This window comes from Gasterosteus aculeatus, chromosome 6 (assembly GCF_964276395.1).
Source record: "Gasterosteus aculeatus chromosome 6, fGasAcu3.hap1.1, whole genome shotgun sequence".
Lineage (NCBI taxonomy): Eukaryota > Metazoa > Chordata > Actinopteri > Perciformes > Gasterosteidae > Gasterosteus > Gasterosteus aculeatus.
In genome coordinates this window covers 14,316,092-14,338,718 of record NC_135693.1, presented here as the reverse complement: position 1 = coordinate 14,338,718, position 22,627 = coordinate 14,316,092, and the positions used below count along the sequence as shown (strand labels likewise).

The window sequence follows — 22,627 nt, the reverse complement described above, 5'->3', positions numbered from 1 at the left end:
TCATTTACATGTACGTGACTCCATGCCTCATGTAATAATTCACCATTACACAAAGCCCCTTCTGCACACAACCATTGGAGAGAAACGTGGCTCCTCTTGCAGTCGCTCCGCTTCCTTTGAAGGCTGCTAACTTTGGTGCTTTCTCTTAATCCCGTCTCCCCCCACGAGCCTAACCCCTAAGCCCCCCTATAGCTGCTACTTGCGGTACTGCGCTGTAAGGAGCGCGCTGCTACAGAAGGAAGGAGAGATAAAGAAGGAGGAGGAACTAAAGAGGTGCGCTTGACAAGTTTAATTCTATTTCCACATACGGAGGGTGTTCAAAATTGATTTACATACAGCTCAGTGTCCTATCAGCCTCCGCCCGGTGGTAGCGGGTGCACTGGAGTTCGTAAAGACAGAGAAACAACACAGCGAGGGAGGAGAGGGAGGGAGGGAGGGAGCAAAACACAGAAATCCCCTGAACTCCAGAATTGGAGGAGCGCCTTCATTCCCCAAACATAACTCAAGTACAACTGTAGCTTGTAAAGAATACAGTGAGTCTTAAAAAGAAAGCCTTTTTTGAATTGTTTTGTCACAGGCTTCCCAGTTTTGTTGCGTCCATTAGCTGTGTCGTCCCACGGAAGTTGATTGTGTGGAGCAATGCTGTGTTGAGGGACAGAACTGCTTCAGTCAGTGTAAGACGTTCAGCAGGTTTAATTCTAACATCTTAGATTGATCTAATAATTAATTAAAGGAACTGTTGAGGCAGCATTAGGAACATCATTAGTTTTATTCAGGTGTTTGCTCTGAAGTCAAAGTACGGACCGCGATGATGGCGCAATATTGAACATCGGGGGAAACTTACAAGTCGTCCTTTGGGAAACAGGAGAGTGTTAAAGAATTCTGTGCAATCTATAAAATACCGTTAGAACTATTTCACACTGAACCAAAAAACTGCAGTCATGTATCCTCTTGAAACAGTGTCACTATCCATTAAGCAGATATTTCTGCTGCTATTTACTCAAATTCACTTAAAAAAAAAAAAAATCAGTTGTCGCAGCGTGTATCATGTAGGGATATGGCGTGATTCATACACATACAAACATGACAACATGCAGAAGATTCATTGCCAATCCAACTGAAAATTCCTTTTAATCACATATGGAAACGCCAGCAGTTCACCAAAGTCATTGTACATCCTCCAAGGTGCATAAATGTCTGCAAAAACAATCATGGCTAATCATATTATCCCTGTGAAGACTCTGCAGGCAGGACCCACGTGGAATTGGACGGACGAGCACGAGGGTCCCTCCACTACAAAGACACATTCATGAGAGAGCAGACACACACGTGTCCGATACAAGCTCTCCAGCAGGCAGCGGACCGATATGAAACAAACAGCCCGTTTAAATATTGACTGACCGAAGCAAAGATGGCTCCTAAATGAGCCGGGATGCCGCTTTGCTTTGTCGGACGTCACTGACAGAGCAGTTTGTTTCATCATAGAGAAATAAAACAACATTTATGTCTTACATGTTGCCGTTATAGATCAAAGACCCAGAAGGGCATAACAGATATAACTGTACCAACCACTCGACCCGCGAGCGTTCAGGTTCACAACTTAAAAGCTATGGGACTTAAAGTACAACTTGAATCGACTTTCGATATTCAGCTTGAAATCCAAATCAAAACCTTCACCGAGAGGCTTCGTTTGCACAGACAACGATTGTTTGTCTCTGTCCTTCACCTCCTCACAGCTCCGCGTGTGAAGTGAAGCCTGGGGCGAGTGACATCATCACGTCAGTAAAACAAACTGCAGAGGGAGAAACGAGGCCCTCTGCACTAGTGAATCATGGTGGAGTGATCCAGTTGGAAGGGGGGGGGGGGGGGGGCTTGTTCCTTTTTTTTTTTTTAACGCAAAATCAAATGGCGTTCCCGGGGAAAGATTCCCATTTGAGCTACCATGTAATCTCCCTTGTGATTGCTTGACCTGTTATCAGGGAGCACGGTAGGACCCGTGAAAGATAATATGTGGGTGTCAGAAAAAGCAGTATGAAGAAATGTGAGTTTTTTTGTTCTCCTCTAACATCCTCTAACAAAAGCACAAAGAAAGATTGTTGAAGGTAAATTGACGTTATTATTTCCCTTGGTTGGTAACTAAATAACAAGCCCACCACAGCTAACGGCGATGACGTACAGCGGCGCCGTTGGCGAATGGACTCTTTCATAGCCGTTGGCCTCGTAAGTGTACAAAGAGCATGATGTTATTTTACCAGTGCGCCCTTTAAAGGGAATAGGTTGGCAAATCAGCGAGAGGGAAAATGCTCTCATCAGTACAGTGAGAACGAACCCCGCACAGGAATCCAGGCCAACTGCCTCACTTCTCTCTGAGCTGCTCAGCTGCAGCCTCAACCGCTCCATCGTGTGCGAAACCAGCAGCTGCCTCTCCACAGACTGCAGCACGCAGCCACTCTGCGGTAATTAAGGCTCAAAGCTTTCAGAGCTGAACGTTAAGACTTTTACTTTTGTGAACGCCAAATGTGTTGCTAAAAAATAAAATAAAAAATAAGGTAGGAATTCTTGAGCGCCCTGACAACGAAGCCCACCATGTTTCTAGTTACCTAGAGGAGGCCGACGGTAAAGACTCGACATCAGCGCCATGAACAAGCAGTGAAACATGAAGTTTTTATATGGTGAGTTGTGAGAACGATGTTCTCCTGCAGGGATCACGCTTCATCTACTACTGTAGTAACGATGCAAACAGTTAATCCAAGGAGATTATCATTGAAACACTAATTACTAAAAGGAAAGGAGTCCAAATCCAACCTCACCGTCCTCCTTGCTAGATGATTGAATGTATTTTATATGCTAATTCACATTAACTTTGAGAGGTTCAAGTGATAACTCTTTTTCATTTCTAAAGAATATGCATTTTCCTGGGAGGGGACATTTATAAGTAGTACCCAATATCCAAACAGTAATGATTGCGATAACCCCCCCCCAAGGTTGATGTTTTGCATTGCAGAATGCAAAAGTCAATTTAACCTGCTTTAATGCTCACCTGCATGCTGAATGTGAGATATGGATAACGTGTGTGTGGAGCTGCATCAAATCGTCATTCTCAACAACCTCTTGAAAGAGTTTTGTTCTCAACATTCTCATCCATAACAAGCTACACACCGGAACTAATGAGTGACTAGGGATCTTCAAGGAAGGTGGTCTATTGTTATTCATTGAAATAGGGTAAACAAATGCATACATGTTAATGTCAGAGGGTTCCTATCTGTCCAATTAATCTATGGTGACTCCCCCGGGCAGCCTCATTATTCAGCCATCCTTTTTTGTCTTCAGGGGAAATATGCAATTAAGAGCTGAGGAGAAAGACAAGTATTTAAAAATGCTTTTGTCTTTTGTTTCCTTAAATTTTTGTGTTACAGTTATTTCTTCCAGGAGAAAAGAGGGAAGAAACAACCAGAGCAAATGAACATGATTCATCTCCACATCAGAAGTTGACACACAGACACAACTTTAAACTTTGGGAGCACTTTTGCTGCACAAGACAATACCGCTTCGATAGGACCAGCCGCTGCTCCCCTGCACGCACACATCCCAGAACATCAGCCCTCCAGTCCCACAGCGGCCATTCTGTGCCCCCTCTTAAAGAATGTCTCACGTCATTAAACCCCCTCTTTACGTTTCCATTGGATGCTGCGCTGATTCTCCAATAAGATAATAGCAAACAATCGGTCATTCTCCACCTCATTACCTCGCGAACATGGGGGGAAATGGAAATTTTCACTCTGCAAATGATGTATCATTTTAACATAAGGGTCGGGGTGAGCAATCTGTCACTGATACGGATGCAGTGGGACGGGGTCGGTCGTCATGACTGCTGGCTATTGATCGGTGGACGTCAATTATTGGACCGGGCGCAGCTGGCAAAAGAACAAAGTGCTTTTAAGATAATCGGAGCCTTGATTTTGGGTTCCAGGCTTTAAAGCACTTGACATTTCTCTGATTGCTAAGGCCTGGACGAGCTAAAATACAATACTGCACCGGTTTTGTTTACCCGCGGACTGTGGGATGCATACGTCATAAAAGGTTGTGAAAATGTCACTGACCTCAAAGAGTTTAAGATCAGACTTTATGGCCTGCACAAATCCCTGCACACTATATCTTGAAGATGTGAAGCATCTCTCATTTTCCTGTGTTGGTCCGTCCTTGGTACTGGTGATAAGATCAAACGTAGCACCCACACCCAAATGAATGGCAAAGATCTGGGGAAGCAGCCGCATTGCTCGATAGAAGCTAGAAATAAACACATTACAATAAAAGAAAATATTGTAGACAAATTGAACCGCAAGTTTTTTTATAAACATGGTTGACCCACTTTTTGAGTCCACTTATGGATTATTACTTTTAGTTTACATCCAAATACAAGGATCTGATGCCTGCTTGTGCTTTTTTGTGTTCAAGCAATGTTGGCGTGTAGCCAAACCTCAGCAATTAATTAGTGAATTAATGAAGAAAAAAAAAAACGAAACTGCAAAAATCGAGCACTGAAAGTAAAAAATTAAAGACGACTCTGCTTTTAACAGTTTAACTTTATAAGACTTCCATATGAACTATGCATGTTGTCTTGTAGATTTCCTGTTCCAAAAACCCCCCCATACTCTTACTTCTCTGCAGATTCCAAACAAAACCCGCATCAGTATGTGTCCGTATGTTTATAGGAAAATAATCCAGTGGCTTCGATGTTCACACACATGTAGCCCGTGGATTAATTGTGTTGTTGCCCCGGTGTTGTGGTGTTCAGCGCGGTGCGGCCCAAACTTCCCCTCCATCAGTGACGTCACATGATACATTTCCTCTCTGCCTTGTTTTTCAAGGCACATCTGGATTTATTGTGAACACACTTCCTCTCATGTGTATGTGTGCATAGGGCTACCCTATGTGTGTGTGTGTGTGTGTGTTCATGTGCTGTATGTAAACACCCCTGACTCTCTGAATTGATGAATGAAAGTCGGCGGTTCACAGATAAAGCTCTTTGTCCCATTGTGCTGAAACATAAATGATGGGACCTGGCCGCGTGCGGCACGTTGTACATCCATGGCGATATGTGTGCGTTGAGTTAAGGGATTTGAGAGACGCTGACCGTAATCTGAATGGATCTGGAACATAAGCGATGAAGGCAGTTTAAATTGTGACCACTGGCTTCAGCTCAGAAGCAACAGCTTCAGCAGCTGTCTCAATAATACCTCTAATCTCTATTTTATATCACCTGTAGGGGCCGATAACATGCCGAGGGACATTGCTTGCATTAACCGCATCAGATAAACACCACTGAGAGTTTGAAACAGCTCAACAGTCCTCATTCCCCACGGGTCCACTACAAATGACCCATTCTCTGTGCTTTGCTGATGCAGAGGACGATTTCCACTTTGAAAGGGATTTCTCATTAAAGCTTTAATATTGAGCCTTCATGGAGAGGGTGTGTTTGAAAAGTAATTTTGATATTCTTGAAAGCCGACCGATTCCCTGGCCTCGGCACCAGGGGAGAGAGTTTCAAAATGTTTCCAGTTCAGATCCAAATTCAAACAGTCTGATACAAAGGAATGGTGCCTCTCTGATGAATAATTCCTTTTGTCAACGCCGGCGTGTTTTTTTCTGACCGCTCTGCTAACAAATCACATGTCATCATGTCAGACTCCACGCCAACGCTGCTGGAAACTCGCAACGCGAATGAGTCACGGTGGTGAGGAAGATGATAAGAGCTTCTTGTAATGTCTGTCAAATGTTCCAAAAAGACCATCAATAGGCTGAAACATCTTGTGACAAAAAATGGGCTTAAGTTAATAAATTTAAGTTAATATTTTTGACACTCGTCGTGTGAATGCTAATGCTTACACAACCCATGGATCAAGTCCCTTACAGAGATTAAATCCTGTCATAACAACATGAACCATTTTTCAATTGTTTAGAACATTTTATCGGGTATTTTTCAGTTATATATTTGTTTTACAAACCCCAAGCATTGTCATTTATTTGGAAATGTTCACATTTTAACAGGCAGACATTCTACAATGTGTTTAGACTCCGGATACCGGAAACCTGTGTAGGCCTTTTCCACACAGAAGAGATATCAGGAATCAAAAAGAGGATCGATAGGTTTCATCCAGTCATACAGTAGTAAAAGCATGAGCAAGTGCATTGTAATATAAAGTTTAACCTTTTTATGTACAGCAAGGTTATGTATATGATGTGTAGGTGTATTAAGTGTAGTACGTATAGATGCATACATCATTCATAATGTATTATTGATGGTCCCCTCTCCACAGGTTTCACAGAAGTGTTTCCTGCTGATGCACATAAATGATGCAGAGAATAAATATGGATATCATGCACCATCAACATCTGTAGCTCCACTCCACCCAAAGAAAAACTCCAACGCAGATAATAGATTTTCCGCTCACCTACACCAAGGCAATAGTTCACTCCACTGACACCACACGGCGTGTATCTCAGAATCTAATTCAAAATAAAACAGAGCTGCAGCCTTTTAGAGAACTGTATGCAGGCTGCAAATCCATCACATCTGTGCTCACCTTTGGAGGCTCTTAGTCTCTGTTGAGTCCTCTGAAAAGGAAAGAGAAAATCCCTTTTTTTTCTGTTAGCTAGCCCCTTAGACAGGTGAACACTCACGACATGTAGGGTTAAAAGTGCCTAAATTGGCAGATGTTCCAGTCAATGTTCCCTCGCATGAAGGAGAAATAAAAAAAAGATAGAAGAAGAAAAGGCCACAGACAGAAATGGAACATGTTAGCTAAGTGCAGTGAAAAAAAAACCCTCACTATCCTCACTACTGCTGCCGGCCACTAAAAATAAGGGTGTAGAAGTGAACGAATGGATGACGCCATATGCTGACATACTGTATTGTTGCATCAATGTATTAAAATGTTTCTCTGGAAGCAAAAAACGTATGACGATAACTGGAACACATTGCACGCTTACAATTCCTCAACAAACGACTGTTGCACTGCAAGCACAGTTCTAGAGCTACAGTAATGCAGTAAGTATCGTATGCAAATTTTCTTTTTGGCTAGATAAACTTTGTTTGTTTGGTTCAAAAACTGGCTTAACCCGTATCTTTCCTAGAGAAAGTCGGGCAAATCATTCACACTTTTATGGAACGATTGAGGTAAAAACACTCTCCAAGATAGAAGGGGACTAACTATTGATTGACTTTGGGGAAGTTTGGCTTTGATGCCTGGCTCTGTTCCCACCGGTCAAAAAACTACCACTCTAATCGTCCAAATGCAAATCCTAAGACTGCTCTTCCCCCCCACTCACTGTCCTTTAAGACTGGGCAACTTTCCCCAAGGACGCTCTGCTTTACCCATAAACTCTTTAGCCAACTAATTAAAGATGGCAGGAGGCAAAATGTGATTATGGTGTGCTTGAAGCTCAACAAAAGCTACAACTATAATGTCGTCAGGGAGAAAAAAAAAGAGGAAATTTGCACTGGATCAATACTCAAACAGACAGGATGTGTGAAAACTTTTGCTACAACTCTACAGACACGCCGTGCATTTTGGGATTGGAGGAGGCCCAACTGTGAAATGAAGTGCACATTGACAAAATGTGGGCAGCAGGTGAAGGACGTTGAGCTGCTGCACTTAAACTGTATAGAAGGTATTTTGTTACGTCGGTGGGGATTGATCTTTTCGGGCCGAATGGGCTCGATCACGTTATAAATTGGGGTAATCTGCCAGGTACGTCTGCATGTGTCACATACAGGTGATTTGCAAATGTTCTAGGTGGCCCTGTGTTTTTCTCGGGTGCCCGCTGCGCCGTCACCATGGAGACCACAGGAGGTTACTGGTTGCTGCCAAGAAATGGACCAGCATAAAATGGGTGAAAAATTAAATAAATATATAATAGGGTTTTCTTTTACATAAAAACTACTACGCAACATGTTTCTCAGAGCATCACACGAACCAGAGCTAAGCAACGAAGGCCAAACACTTTCACACCGACATGAGACCTCATAGCGCGATAGTGACAACACAAGATAACCCGTCGTTTGGAAAGTCAATTAATATTAAAATAGTCTGACCTGTTTAGATAAATGGAACTGAAAGATGAATTTAAAACATCATCAAGGCCCACAATAATTCATAGAAACAGATATTGAAGTTTATATAACCTCAGTTATTGGTTATGACACGTTTTTTGTACTGGTTTTATAAACTGTTGTGTTTACATTTGTTGTCATTGCACTATACAACTAATGTAATGCAGTGGGTCGGTGTGAACATTCATACCCATCATTATGAGGGTTTTTGCACTGCTTCTCTACAGTTTATTGTATTTATCTGTTGACCGCTGAAAGTTGTGTAACGGGGTTATTGTTTTTTTTATATAAGAACAACTTTGGTCTACATTAGGCATCACAGTGGACCGCGCAAATTAAAAGACGGAGCCACACACAGTTCAACTTAATTTGTGTTCTCGACAGATCCAATTACGGAGCAAAAAGAACACCCGGGACCGGTGTTTGTTTGGTCTGAGCTCCCCCGTGTCGAACAGAGACAGTAACACTGCACCTCCTCCGTGGTGCCACACAATGGGAAGAGTGTTCGCATTGTCAGCGACGTTATTGAAATGGAGTGCATCTTCTATTCCTATAAAAAAAAAAAAAAGGATGTTGCTATGGGGATTTTTTGTGTGTGTCGACACAAAAAGACAGGATTTTGTTTAGATGTGTCCGTGCGTTTCAAAGGGCTCTTTCCTCTTTTTATTTCCTGCCTCAGAAGAATGAAAGGAAATGTTCTCAGTGGGAAACGCAGGGGCTTTTACACGGAGCTAATTTGAACACAAGGAGAAAGGCAAAAAACATGCATTTAAATAAATACAGCATCCTTGGACTCGGAATGAAGTGACTGAAAGTGACAAACATCTCTAGCGCACCTTAAAGTAAAGGTGGGAGATCCAGAGCAAAATGTCAAGAAAAGAGGCTTCTGTTTATGTATTTTCTCAAAAGGCGACCATGCATTACATCTTTACCGTATTTATAGAAATCTGTACGGATATCTAAAGCCGGAATCATTGTCAAATTGACTATTTAGCTTTCCTTTTTCCGTTTTGTGTTGTTTAATAGTTGCTTGTAACATTTGAGTACTTTTTGTTGAAGCCTGACATTACTTGCAAGAAGAAAAAACACAATATGTCTCCTTGGGAAAGCTCCAAGGAGACATACTACAATCCTTTTCGGAGGGCATGGTCACATTTTGGGTTTCCCCGAAAACAAGTTTTTACATGTTTTTGTCTCAGCTTGGCTGTCTCAATATATCTATCGTCAATACGCCAGAAGTGCTCAATTTTAGTGGACTTCAGTTGATTTATGTTGCTAGGGCAACAGCCCAAGCAATACTAATACTTTAATGTTATTAGTTAATAATGTTACTAAACTCTTTGACTGACTTTACCAAGTGACAAGTTCTGATTATACTCCTTCCTACTTGCAATACTAAAAGGATGTTCAAGTATTTAATATCTTTATCCTGTAATTCTCACTTAGTAGTTCACAAAAACTTCCTTAGATGAAAGTATCAGCACTAGCTAGAACTCAATTTCAAGAACATTGGGCTTTAGAATACGCACATTATTATCTGATTCAGCGTTCAATCAAGTAAACAGATCTATATGAGCCAAACTGTACACCTTTGCTACTTACTTATTTCTCTCGGTCTCTCTCACATGTGCGCGCGCGCGCGCGCACACACACACACACACACACACACACACACACACACACACACACACACACACACACACACACACACACACACACACACACACACACACACACACACACACACACACACACACACACACACACACACACACACACACACACACACACACAGTACCCCAGACATTGCTATTGGAGTCTTTAATCAAGACTAATGTGGAACGTCCCATACGGCCTCCATTAATCATTCGAAGCTGGCCATTGATCAATGCTATACATCCAAGCAGCCGCTGCCGGCACACGTCTGCTGGTCCGTCAGCTCGCACTACACGCCAAACCTTAGATATTGTGAATGACACGGACATTCCCACCGCACTTACAAAAAACAACGACACAAAAACCTGACGGAATAATGGGAAAACATTTTTAAAAATAATAACTCTGAAAGAAGACACTTCAAACTGAAAGTGTATCATTTTAAAACCGACACAAATGTAAATCTGTACTCGTCTTTCAGTAGCCGAGCTTTCCTGGGAAAGGGCCAAGCGGCTAACAAACAGCGGTTTATGAGTTGCATCTGGTAGCGTGTTGGTGATGACTGTCATCATTTCACACGGCCTCGGAGCAGATGTTTTCTGCCCAATGAGCAAACTGCAGCTGCCAGGCCGATTCAAGCAGAAAAGAAAGTCTGCAACACTCTGGATACCTTTTATTCAGATCTATTCACACTAATTAGTGGCTGTTCTTTCCTTTTCCCCTTGTGCAAATTAGTCTACACTGTATTATATATATGTTCATCATTTCATTTATCAAAATCACCTGCATACAAACATTGAATACTATTTTGGACCATTAAGGCCAAATGAAAAAATGAAAGATTTGATGGAAATGGTTTTCATGTTCCATGTTACAAGGGCTTGTTGCATTTTAGAAAAATGTTTTTTATGTAAGATTCTCTTTGCATCGCAATGAAAATCAACAAATCAAATCTGACAGAAAAAGGAAAAAAATAGCAGCACTAAACATTAACTGCAGATTAGTTCACAAAAGATCAGCTGCTGCTTTAGAAAATATTATAGAATAATAGAAAGAGGGATATCAACACAGAGATCATGCATCATCTAGTGAACCCATGATGACAGCGTGGAACAGTAAAATTAACTAAATTTGGCCAATACAGCCTTTTAACTTTTTGTTCTTGCTGGCAAAAAAACAGACCTTCAAATCCGAAATTAAAACTATTTCCTTGATGTGGAGCAAATAAGCCTGTCAGGCTTATCTGTCAACACATCGGATTGCTTAAAATTGCTTGGAGCAATGCGCATATATTTAGTTTCGGAAAATAACATTTCGGAGCAGGACTCACTGTTGCCAGACTTTAATCTTTCAGAAACACTAAAGGCACAGCTACATCCTTTGCACTCCTTTCATGTGCCTTCATCTTTCCTCCTCCCTCAGACTGAAATGTCACCGCCTCGACGACGGCGACCCGCGCGGAGGTCAACGCCCACCTGTTCTGAGTTGGCTCAACTGGTGAAGTGATGTCAGAGGACACATCTGGCCTGACAGAGAAGGGGCCGGATGGGAACGGCAGCATGCTCCCAGGCCTCAGGCTGGTGACGGATGACTCACAGCTGAAGCCGAGGTCAGTGAAGGTCAGGTGGACGACGTGGACGGGAGGGGTCAGTCGGGACAGTTTTTCCAGCTGGTTTTTCTGATTTCTGGACGGTGGCATTACGTTTAAAGCTTTTTCGAATGCTTTGCATCCGGAGAACAGGATCGAGGGGAGGGCTTTTAAATAAGTTATCAGTGTTGGACATAGAGACAGTGAATATGTGGATCAATATCAGTAATTAGACTTGTCACTTGTTTGTCACTTCCAAACTCCCAGCGAGGATCCACAGTTTGAAAAAAGCTGTTTGCTTTGTGTTTGTTAGAGCGTCACCATCGATGAGGTCTGACCAGCTGTGCAGCAACTCCATCATTCCAATGTCAATATCTGTATCCCAGAGCAGCAAGGTGAAACATTATGCCTCCACTCCCTGCGAATAACAAACGTTGGGACGCATTGCCATCGGGGATTGTAAAGGTCCCCGGTCATGTAACTTGGCCTTTCCGCACTCTTCATTCGGGCACTCTCCTCTCTATATGAAACATTTCGGCAGTGAGAATGTGTGTATATATCTACATTTTTATGAACTCCAAATAATCCCCACCTCTCGATCCTCTGTTCACTGCGTTATTCCTTTCGCCAGTCTGGTAGCGAGTGGAGGAGCGAGGAGAGGAAAATGTCCATGTCCACAGAGCTCATCCATAAAAGGGTCCAATCACCAGCAGACATATTCCCCCCCCTCCTCCGAATACACTATTTCATTGCCCGAACCCATAGGACTTCTCTTGCTCTTGCATCTATAACTCCAGCCAGCCATAGCTGGGTGCATGGGTTTATCTGTTATCATAATAAATATCTAGTGTGCTCTGTCTTGTGTTCACATTGAGTACGGAACAATATGACAGTTAGGATGGAGTACGGATCATTTAAATGAATCAGAGGAAACTCACTCATTTTTCTCCAGCAACAGGATCAGCTGTTCCCCTTCCGCACGCACCAGCAGCTTGAGTGACGCAGGATAACACTGAAACACAAAAAGATGACACGAGCATCAGGGTGGCGCCCGCAGCTCAGCCATCCGGCCTGCGCATCGGCGTTTGTGTGAAAGCTTCCACTTCGGTTTGACACACAAGGCGGAATACAAGGCAGGATGTGGCAAAGGAACAAACGTGTGAGAGGAACAGGAAGAAAGCTCCCACCTTCTACACTTCCCAAGTCTGTGCATGACGCAAAACTAGATACATCAGACTAGTTTTGACTCCAGTTTTATATCCGTACTGTGGGAGTTTTTGTTACTCTATATGGTCGACATGTTTATACAAAGGTCACCTTTCTATACAGTATTTTTCACCGTCAGTCAGTTTTTTTGCATTCTGTAAACATGAGAGATTCATAGGACGCAATGCAAATATAAATGCTAATTTTATCATTTTACCTGATTTTAGCTGTTTTGATTATTTTTGCTATTTGCAAGATATTAAGAGAGGGAGCAGCTAAAACCCAGTTGGATGAAAAGTTGCAGACGACTCCTCAGCAAGGTATCAAATTCTCTGTGTACTTATTCTGTGTGAAAAAGTGCTGTGCTGTGTTGATCAAATCAAGTTACCGTTGCCAATGCTGTGATGAAAAACAAAATAATGATATTGCACCTTTATTTTAAATACAGTTGGTGAAGAAGAGGATTTTATCCGCAAAAAATATGCTTAAAACTGGACAAGGACAGTATTGCTTACCTAACCTAGACAAACTCCAGAATGAGTCATGCATCTCAACATTGTTGTGATGTTTCTTTGGCAGAAGACAAAGTGTTTTTTCCGAGCAGGAGCAACCGTGATGACTATATGATGTCAGTATATCAGTGTCAATTATTTATTGCTACAAAAGCTCTGGAAATAAAGGTTATGCAGAGGATTCCCCTCACTTTGTCAAATATCGTTTTGAGATTTAATCTATTTAAAAATAGCCCTCCAATAACCTAAGCCTTTTTTGGGTTTTTGAAAATAGCTGTTTTTTGAGCAGAAGAAGTATCCTTGCAGAAGAACAACAGCAATGTGCATCCATGCTACGAGGCTTCAAAATATTCTGGAACTAAAAAACAAATAAAAAGAGGCGATGAATGCGTCTTAGTCTCTGCACACTAAGGAACAGACAGACTGTTGTATCGTCACAGTGACTCAGGTCTGCTGACCAATGTCCTCGAGCTAGTGCTTTGTCTGCAGAGCCTGAGAGCCAGTGGCTCTGTGTTTGTTTGCAAATGTGGCTGCAAAAATGTTTGTCTGGAGAGTCAATGTCACCGCGTGTAACGACTCCGCAATATTTCACGACTGCTCCGTGACCTCGTATTGGCACCGGGAGCGACTTTATCAATCTATTTCCCGGGCGGTTGAGGTCTTTGTGCAATCTCTGGTAAGAAAATTGCCCGGTGCCCCGGATGTCAGTTTCATTTGGGAAAGGTCAGTTTTCAGATGGCTTACTGCGGAACCGCTGCATCTCTTCAGCACATTTTTATCGTTAGCAGGAGCAGGTGGTTAAATATATCTGATGAAGTTGGAAATGGGGGGCTTTTAGGTGTTCCAGTGCTTTTTCAATTGGTGAAACCAGCAAATCATTTGGTCTCATGCTGTAACATTTTGTGGCTACTTTCTACTCCAATACATTTTCTTCACTACATGTATTATGATGAGTGTATGAAATACAATGCATTGCTGTACACTAAATGAAACAATACAAATCTTTATAAAATAATATTCATGCAAGCTACAATCTTAAAATGAATATTTCATGGAACTGCTTTAATCTACTTTTTATATATATATATATATTTTCTTGTTTATTTGAAAACCTGTGTATGTACATTTAGAGCAAAGAGAAAACTACAGTCAAATTCCGTGTCCGCTGATTCTGATTTATATAATAATTGAATTGAATTAAAAGAACCCATTTAGCTGCATAGTGAGGGCTTCAATCGTATACTTTGAATAAGCTGTGATTTTATTAATTATCATACATACTTTGACTTGTAAAGAATACTTGCTTGTACTAGTGTTTTTTATTGTGGAAATTGTGGTATAATTATTAAAATTTTAATCTCACCACTTTTTTGGGTTTTCCCGACTGCTTACATGTGCATCACGCAATGTACACTGCAACATACATGCTCAGAGTGTTTAATCAGCGTCAACCCACATGGAATGAGATGTGAGCTGCCCTTTCACCATGAGCTTAAATGAATGTGACCTTGTGAACTAAACTTTGCTATCTGCCACCATTTTGTTCGTGATCTGAAGTCCTGGTTTCTTTAAGAACGCCATAAAACTAAAATCTGCATTTTCCCTCACCCCAATGTGACACGTGGCTGATCTATTCGATTCATGTAATTAACTTCACTGCCCCTCTCTACGGAATTGGAGAGAGGAGCATAAGGCTGCAGGAAAAACAGCCTCCTCAGACGCTGACTTCCCTGCAACGGGAAATAAAGGCTAAATTGCTCGGGGAGCACCTACGCATTTCCCTCCACTGGAAAACTTTCCTTAAGTTGTGCTGAGGGATTCAAACGTTTTCTTCTGCAGCTGTACTAGGTGGGCAGATTGGTTTTCCCTGCCTGAGATCACACAACTTGAGAGTCCGGGGAGGGCTGATTGGACCGAACATGTGTATGAACGCTTCCGTCAGTCTAGCGTACATTAAATGATAAATGACATGATGGACAGATTTGACAGCGATGTGGTGTCACGTCTTCGTCACGTCTTCGTCACGTTTGTGCATTGCTGACTTGCAAAACTGTTGAGAGTCCGACTAGTTCAAAGACTCATTTCACGGTTAGTTCCACCACAAACACAGCTAATGAAGGGGCTTTCTACCAAAGCAAATGCACGTAGCCGAGGAGAGGCAACAGGGGAAGGAGTCATGTGCAGTGGTTACATCAAACAGAAGCATTTGCGTTAGGCGGTGATGTGCGACGGCCTTGTGAGTACCGTGGCAGCCAGGTGGGAGAAAGGTCTACGCTCCTCGCCCTTCAGCAGCAGAGGCACCGTGGTCCCGTAACGCTCTGTTTCGGTTGCTTCCCCTCGCCGTTTAGCCTCATCTGGACCGCTTCCTGTTAAAAGAACACCAGAACAAATGACAAGACTTGAGTCAGGAAATCAAACGCCGCACTGAAAAGTACGCGTGTACAGTTACACCGTTAAAACGAACTGGCATGCAGACAAAAAGGGGGTCGACGATATAGGCCAACACTAAAAATAATATTACTCATTAATTAAAGAACACAATGCTTCAGACAGTAAAAGCACTGCAACGGAGGCACACGGCACACCTACGGGCTGTGGACCGTTGCTGAGATGGAGTGAAAGCAGACTCGTGCTCCTGTGGAGAGATGTGCTTTCCCCCCCACAAGGGCATCAATAATAAATGCTCTCACACAGTTTACGAGGAACTCAGCCTTTACGATGTATCCAGACAGGAATGGAGTTAAAAAAAATAATAATAATGGCAGGATGAAATGGTCCTTTCCACTTCTTATTGATCTTTTCCCCTTTCGCTTTATACATTAAGTGAGAAAGTGGAACTCTAGTCTACTGCATCTGTTCTACTTTTTCTCATATCATTTAAGCCCTCCCATTAAATGCTCCAATCAACAAAGCTCGGGGCTGATCATGCCAATTAGCCAAGGATGCTCAACTGGGATGTAAATAAATATAGCATAGGAGGAAATACAATAAGCTGAACTGCTTTGGTAGAATGTGTGAATCACAGTCACAATTCCCTCTGCTCGCTCAGCGTGCGTCTCTCGGCTTTCCTCCTTATTCTCCCACAGAGTCGTCCTCCCTCGCCGGCGCTCCCACGGCCTCACTGAGCATGTCTGCATCCTTCCCCGCGGGCTTTCCCGTGAAGCCCCAGTAAACGGAACCGACCCGGAGAGGAGCGAGAGAGACGAAGCAGACGGTAGAGGGGAGGTCGTTTGAGATCTCACACTCGCCCGCTATCACCAGAGGTTTTAGTGGTGCATGAAAACCACGTTAGACAGGCGGAATACCAATGACCGGGACCACAGGCTTCGGCTAGAGAGGCAATAAAAGGGAGCCGTGAAGGGAAAGTCGAGCAGACGTCTTGTTAATAAAAGACTTCATCACTCCCAATGGTGTGAAGACCCTCGCGATAAATCTGCATCCCTCAAAAAATAAGATTCTTGTGTGCTAATTCAAATATACAAATAAAGGGCTGGGGTAATTCTCCAAACCAACTAGATTGAACAGCATACCCTCAGACCACATCGGAGGGCAAAAGTATTTGCATTTGCTTTTGAACGATCTTTCCTCAAGAGATTTGTCACGAAGTGCATACGCCTCGACACGAGCCGGGTGACCGCTAAGAATTGTTGCTCCCCAAAAAGAAGCAATCCCTTCCAACATGAAGAGAACATTACATTCATGATCTGATTCATGATTCCCAAGGGCTTTATCCTCTTTGGGGAATTCCAACTAAAACTGGGTTAATCCCATATGTTTTCTGGAGAGTATCTTGATTGCGTAGCCGACTACAGTTGCATATCCATATTGGAAAATCCGCTGCGGGTCATACAAAAAAAAAAAAAAAGGCCATTCCCCTGCTCTCTCATTAAATGGCCTTAAAAAACCACATCTGTTTGAAAGACAACTCCTCTTTGATAATATAACCAGGGCAATTCCTCTCAGCCGTTTTTAGCATTCTACCCGGCGCATGTGTTACTAACTAAGTGGTAAGTGATTCAAACAGCGGCTGATGTCTACTTTACTCAGCAGGGAAGTGACACACCCAACAGAATAAACAAACAAAATGAGGGGGGGGGGGTGCAGAACCCAATCCTCATTAAGCACACTTAGAGAGTTACCTACAAATAATGTGTTGTGCATTCCCTCTAGCGTGTAGCGGAATACAGGGTTAGTCTACTTTTCATTCGCACCTCGAATCTGCTTAATCAGCAATGTAAACACGGAGTCCCTCTCTTGGGACGAACACGAGAATGAACAATGAGGAAGGTCAAGACGGGCACCTGAAGGACACGAGGGACATGTGGTAATCTGTGTGTGAGGTTTTCAGGGAGTAGAAGAGCTCAAGCGGCTCAGTGTGACTTCATCAACCTCCCGCATCGCAACGGTCAACACCTGCATACAAACTATACACAGCGTTCGGTGTACTTTATGGGGGGGGGGGGGGGGGGGGGGGGCTACCTCATGCATCTGTCTCATTTAAATGTTGATTTAACACAGGAATAGAAATGTCAGTTTTAGTTAAGCTTAAAAGTTCAGTCCTTATGTAGGAAAGAAAGCAATTCACAATTTAATTTAAACACAATCTTCTAACATCATGCGATCGAAAGCTTGAGGACAGGGGTGATACTTTTTATTGAGCTAATTGATTAGCCGTTTGTCTGGTTTAAAATGGCAATCACACTTTCCTGAAACCGTAGCCAACGTATTTAAAAAAAAAAAAATACGTTGTTTATTAGAAATGGTTAGAATCCCAAAGGTATTTCACAGAGCAATGAGAAAACCAGAAAATATTCATATTGGAGAATACAGAATCATTTAATTTGGACCCTATTGCTAAATGTTTCCGCTCTGATGTCAGAAACACAATGGGGCCCTCGCAACTTTCCAGTTATTTATAAGCACATTCCCCTTAATAACAGCCAGATCAGAGGATAATAACGGATTGTGGGTTTGAAAATGGATGTAATGGTCAATATCTGCATGGTGGCTGCAACAACCAGCCTTCCAAATCAACCCCCGTCATGTGTCTGTACAAATATCTTTAACACGCAACGCACAGCTGAGGTGCACAACTGTTGTCTCTGTTGGATTCGATGGAAATCCACCACATTTTGGTTTTGGGCCAGCTGATGTAGACCTCCTGGATCCCTCACCATGTCGCAGCTGGAAAGTGGGGTGAAGGAGGTCTGTAAAGCCCCGCTAAGCCCCGCTGACCCCCCCGCGACGTGGGCCCAAATAAACAGGAAGATAACGAACGGATGGATGTGGCTCAGGCGGCAGGGCGTCCGCTCATCACGAGGGCCTGTAGTAAGCCACCGGTCCACGTGTCAGAATGTCCTAGTGAACATTGCTTGGTGTCTACGTTTGTTCTTGGGGTGAGCACGCTGGAAAGATGCAGGGATGAATCATTTAGAGAGGCTTTTCACTCCAAAATGTCAAACTATTGCTGTCAGTATGTTTGAACCGGATGAGGATGACAAGCCATTAGTAGATACACTATACCACCAACAACAATACCTAGAACTTAAAATGGCACATTTCAAAGACCAGGCCACACAGCGAAGGAAGCAGCAGAAGTTCTTTGCTCCCAACAAAATCTATGAAGTAAAGTTGCCAAAATGTTTTTATCCTTTCGTTCCGTGTGGAACAAAAGAGCTCCACAAGCACTTCAGTAGAGCTTTCTGAACACATCCAGTCACTGATTCAGTGTGAAAACACCAGTGACCTAAATACGCTGACGGATGCCACACCTACATTGTGCCCTCGGAAATAAAGGGCCCTTCACAAAGAGAATGACAAATGAGGCTGCTTTGAAACGCGACACAGCTGAAGACGATCCTAATGGAATCCTTCCTGGAAGTACAAGCGACATGTAGCTTCTACTGCGGCATCAATTACACAGTGATACTTGTGAGGTTTGCCTGACATTCATGTAATTAGCGGGAGGTTAGAGTCAGTCAGATGAATAGAGAGACACCAACATCATCTTTAAGATGGTCTTCGCTATTACGGGTTGGAACAGACTCGGTTGAAAACATTAGTTTCCTTTCATAATAAAACACTTTGCAGCACATCAAAGAAAGCACTTTGCAATCCTGCGCGTTAAAAGGCTCCTGACGAACCCCTTTGTATAAACAGTAGAAAGATAAAATAAAAAATGTCCTGGTGCTGACAATGTTTATCTTCAATATGATGTCTCTAGACTAATGAAAGAAGAAAGCATTATGTAAAAATTGAATAGAAACTGTCACTCTCTGACGTGCTCGCTACTTTGCTGCACATTAATTTATGTTTGGTGCTGAAAGTGGTGGAATAGAAACTCACTTGAAGAAGAAAATCATCCATTGAAACATGCAAGGCTTCTTTTCTCAAATGAAATAGTACATAAAACAATCAAAACACTAGACATGGGTGATCTCGGTATCAGGGTATTAAGGTGGTGTTTGGAAATTAAAAGTATAATTTCTAATACCATCAAAATAAAATTATTCCTATTAAACTGATACAGAAAAGCTGTACTAGGGTGTCTGTCAGTGCATTGAAAGCCTGGTAAAAGTTAATTATACCCATCCAATTAAATTTAATCACAATTTAATTACATTACACTGAATTCTTCCCAGTCTAAACCTTTCCCATAAGCAGTTTGTTGCCGACATTACACACGTTGATTGTAGGCCTGTCAAAACAATTACTATACCAACATCATTTTTGCTGCCCTCGATATTCTCCGCCTCTGCACATCGGCGCCTTTACAACCAACGTCTTTGTTGTACATGTACAACCGCAAAGCGCCTCTTGCGTAAGTTGTCCAAAGCGAAATCAAATAGAAACGGACATAAAAGAGAGAGGTTGACAATTTGACCTCCGATGAGGAACAATATCGTGGGCTTCTCATTGGCCGAGGATAACGCCGGGCCTAGAGACGGAGAGAACGGAGGCTCTGAGGCACACAGAAAAAAACAAAGAGGCCCAAAAGCCTCTTTGCACGAGGTGAAAATTGAGTGTTGCCTCGTTGCCTCACATCAACAGTCCCTCCCTTCCATCAAGTCCTCCATCACTCACCCCTGTGATGACACGCTGCAGTGATTAACGCTGAAGCTGAGAAGGCGCTAATCCTGAATGTGGGACCCCCGCGGATCTATTCCAAACAGAGCAGCCCAGAGAGGGAGTAAGCGTCCCAGTTCGGCAGCTCACATTGACGATCACTGTAATGGGAGACGTCCCAGGGTGGGTTAACGATCTCTGCTTGGGAGTCCCGTCCCCATCCTGTGGGAGCAACAGCGGTGGAGCCGACACCCGTACCGTCGGCACAGATTGGATTATTACGTCTCAGAGCTATAGGACCCTCAGTCAGTGGAATTTGGGGATTAACAGAAACGTGTCACACAAGCTGGGTCACCCAGCAGCTATTTGTGGGGGTTCCAACAGATGGAGATTTCTGGCCGTGCTTCTTGGATGGCAATTTCTCTTTCCAGAGTTCAGATAGGTGAAATAACTTTGGTAGTATCCCAATAACTTTACCTTTAGCTGCAAAACTTATAACATTTCCATTAACCCGCCGATGCGACGCCACCGGGCTCTGGAACACATTTCGGCGGTTTGTGCAAACGTTGACCTTTTGGATGCAGCCGTGTCCACCGAACCCAGCGGCGAGCGCACAGCGAGTAGCCTGCAGAGTCAAAAGGCCTTTAAGCGTTGTTTTTAAATCGAAGCCATTACATTCATCCAGCATATGCAACATGCTGAATTAATGTGTACCCAATAAAACCACAAGAAGCACAACATTTGTACTAAAGGAGAGAGTTCCTTTAAGTGCAGCACGCACACATGAAAACGAAAAATCGATGTGAGCAAACCTCAAAGGTCTTTCCTTACAAACAATGTTCACTTCATATAATCGTCTCTCAAAACATCATCTATTCCATCCGTCGAATACTTGCAAAATATAAAGGCTGATGGTTTTAGAGGCTGGAATCCAATCAAAGACACCTCAGAATAAATAACCTGACATTGAGGTGTGATGCCCTTTTTGTTACGAAATAATTGATGTGGGGGCGACCGAGTGGTTCAGGAACCGTGTGGTTTCATCAGTCCACTGTCTTGTCCTTACTCTTATCCAAATATGTCAAATACAGGAAGGGCGCTCTGTCAAAGAGGAAGAGACAAACAAGCATCGGCTGCTCTGAGGAATTCATATGTTCACCAGCTCTTTTGTGTGAGCCAAAATACTGTAATTTCTTCCATTAGACCTCTAGCCTCTCATCCATTCTAAATGTGAGGCCCGATGACTGCATGCTTACAGCTCTGGTGGATCCAATATCTGCTATCAATCTTCATTCAAGCACACACATCAATAGCTCGCTATTCGTAAATGGGATGCGACGGCGGCGCGTTCTCTCCCTTATTACTTTCTTCCCATCTTTGCTGCTCAAAGAAAAGAAGCCCCCTTTCTTTTTTTTAACTTCAAAGAGAATCGTGTGAGAAATGGACGAGAGGAAGGGTGACCGTCGCTGTGTCTCTTATCAGCTTCTCTGGAGGTTGATGCCCCCCCGCCCCCCTCCCCCTCCATCCATCACACCCACTCCATTGACTGCTGTCTGTCAGAAGCTCCTGCGGGCGGCTGCCCACAGCTCTCGTCGTTCTCCTCGCAGTTTCACGACGCAACTCTCGCATTTCTTTTCAGCGCCATTGGATCCTCCATCTGGGGATCCGCCCGGGGTTTGCGGCCCTGCCCCAAACCCTAACCCCTAACCCCAAGCGACAGAGAGACAACACTAGGGTGAGGCTATTCCCTAAATGGCTTTAGCAGAAAGGGGTTGTTTTAACCAGGACGGCGGACATACGTCAGCGTTCTACCGCTGGTGGCGGATGGGTTTGAGTTACACCCCAGGAAACTGTGCTGAGAGACCTGAGGGACCAAAGGGGGGGGGGGGGGGGGGGGGGGGGGATTCTGACTGGTTTTCAAAGGCGACTGTGGTCGGGTTGTATCCTGCTCTCCGCCGGTTTGTTTGACAACATTAACGCTGATTTTGATTATATCACTTGGATCCGTCTTTGATTATCTATTCAGTTTTTGGTGCCTAGAGAAGAAAAAAAAAATCAGAGAAACCAGTTGATATGCAGAGTGGAGACAAGGAGATGGAAGGCCACAGAGAAAGAGATCCATCAAAGATGTGTAAACACATTCTGCTTGATTCTTGTCCTTTCGGGACTTGAGCGTTGAGTCTTTTTGAGAGCTAACAAGCAGATGTACAATTTAACTACTGATCACCTGACTTTGAAGACTTTGTTTTTCTAAAAATATCAGTAAACCAACAATTGTGAGACAGAAGGTTATTTTTATCCATGTATTAGACAAAAAATGAGTTACTAAGTTATCTTGAAAAATCACTCAAGAAGCTGTTAGTCAACATTTTTTGCTTTTGCCTCAGACACCTTTTCTTTCTTTATTTCGCCAATAAGAGACAGACATTATGACTGAGGTAAATGCTGTTGTAACCATGGCCAAAACACGCACAATATGACACTCCA

The 22,627-nt window shown here is 43.1% G+C and overlaps 1 protein-coding gene across 2 annotated transcripts in view; it reads right to left on the bottom strand.

Annotated features, from left to right (window-relative positions):
- The window catches only part of adam12b (ADAM metallopeptidase domain 12b), a 59,223-nt gene that overhangs the window by 34,467 nt on the left and 2,129 nt on the right, over window positions 1-22,627 (bottom strand). For both annotated transcript variants that reach the window (XM_040179101.2, XM_040179100.2), the window contains exons 2-3: window positions 15,320-15,441; window positions 12,296-12,369 (exon numbers count right to left, since the gene is read on the bottom strand). In XM_040179101.2, coding sequence (XP_040035035.2) covers window positions 12,296-12,369; window positions 15,320-15,441 — 196 coding nt within the window. The remainder of the gene's footprint in view (window positions 1-12,295; window positions 12,370-15,319; window positions 15,442-22,627) is intronic.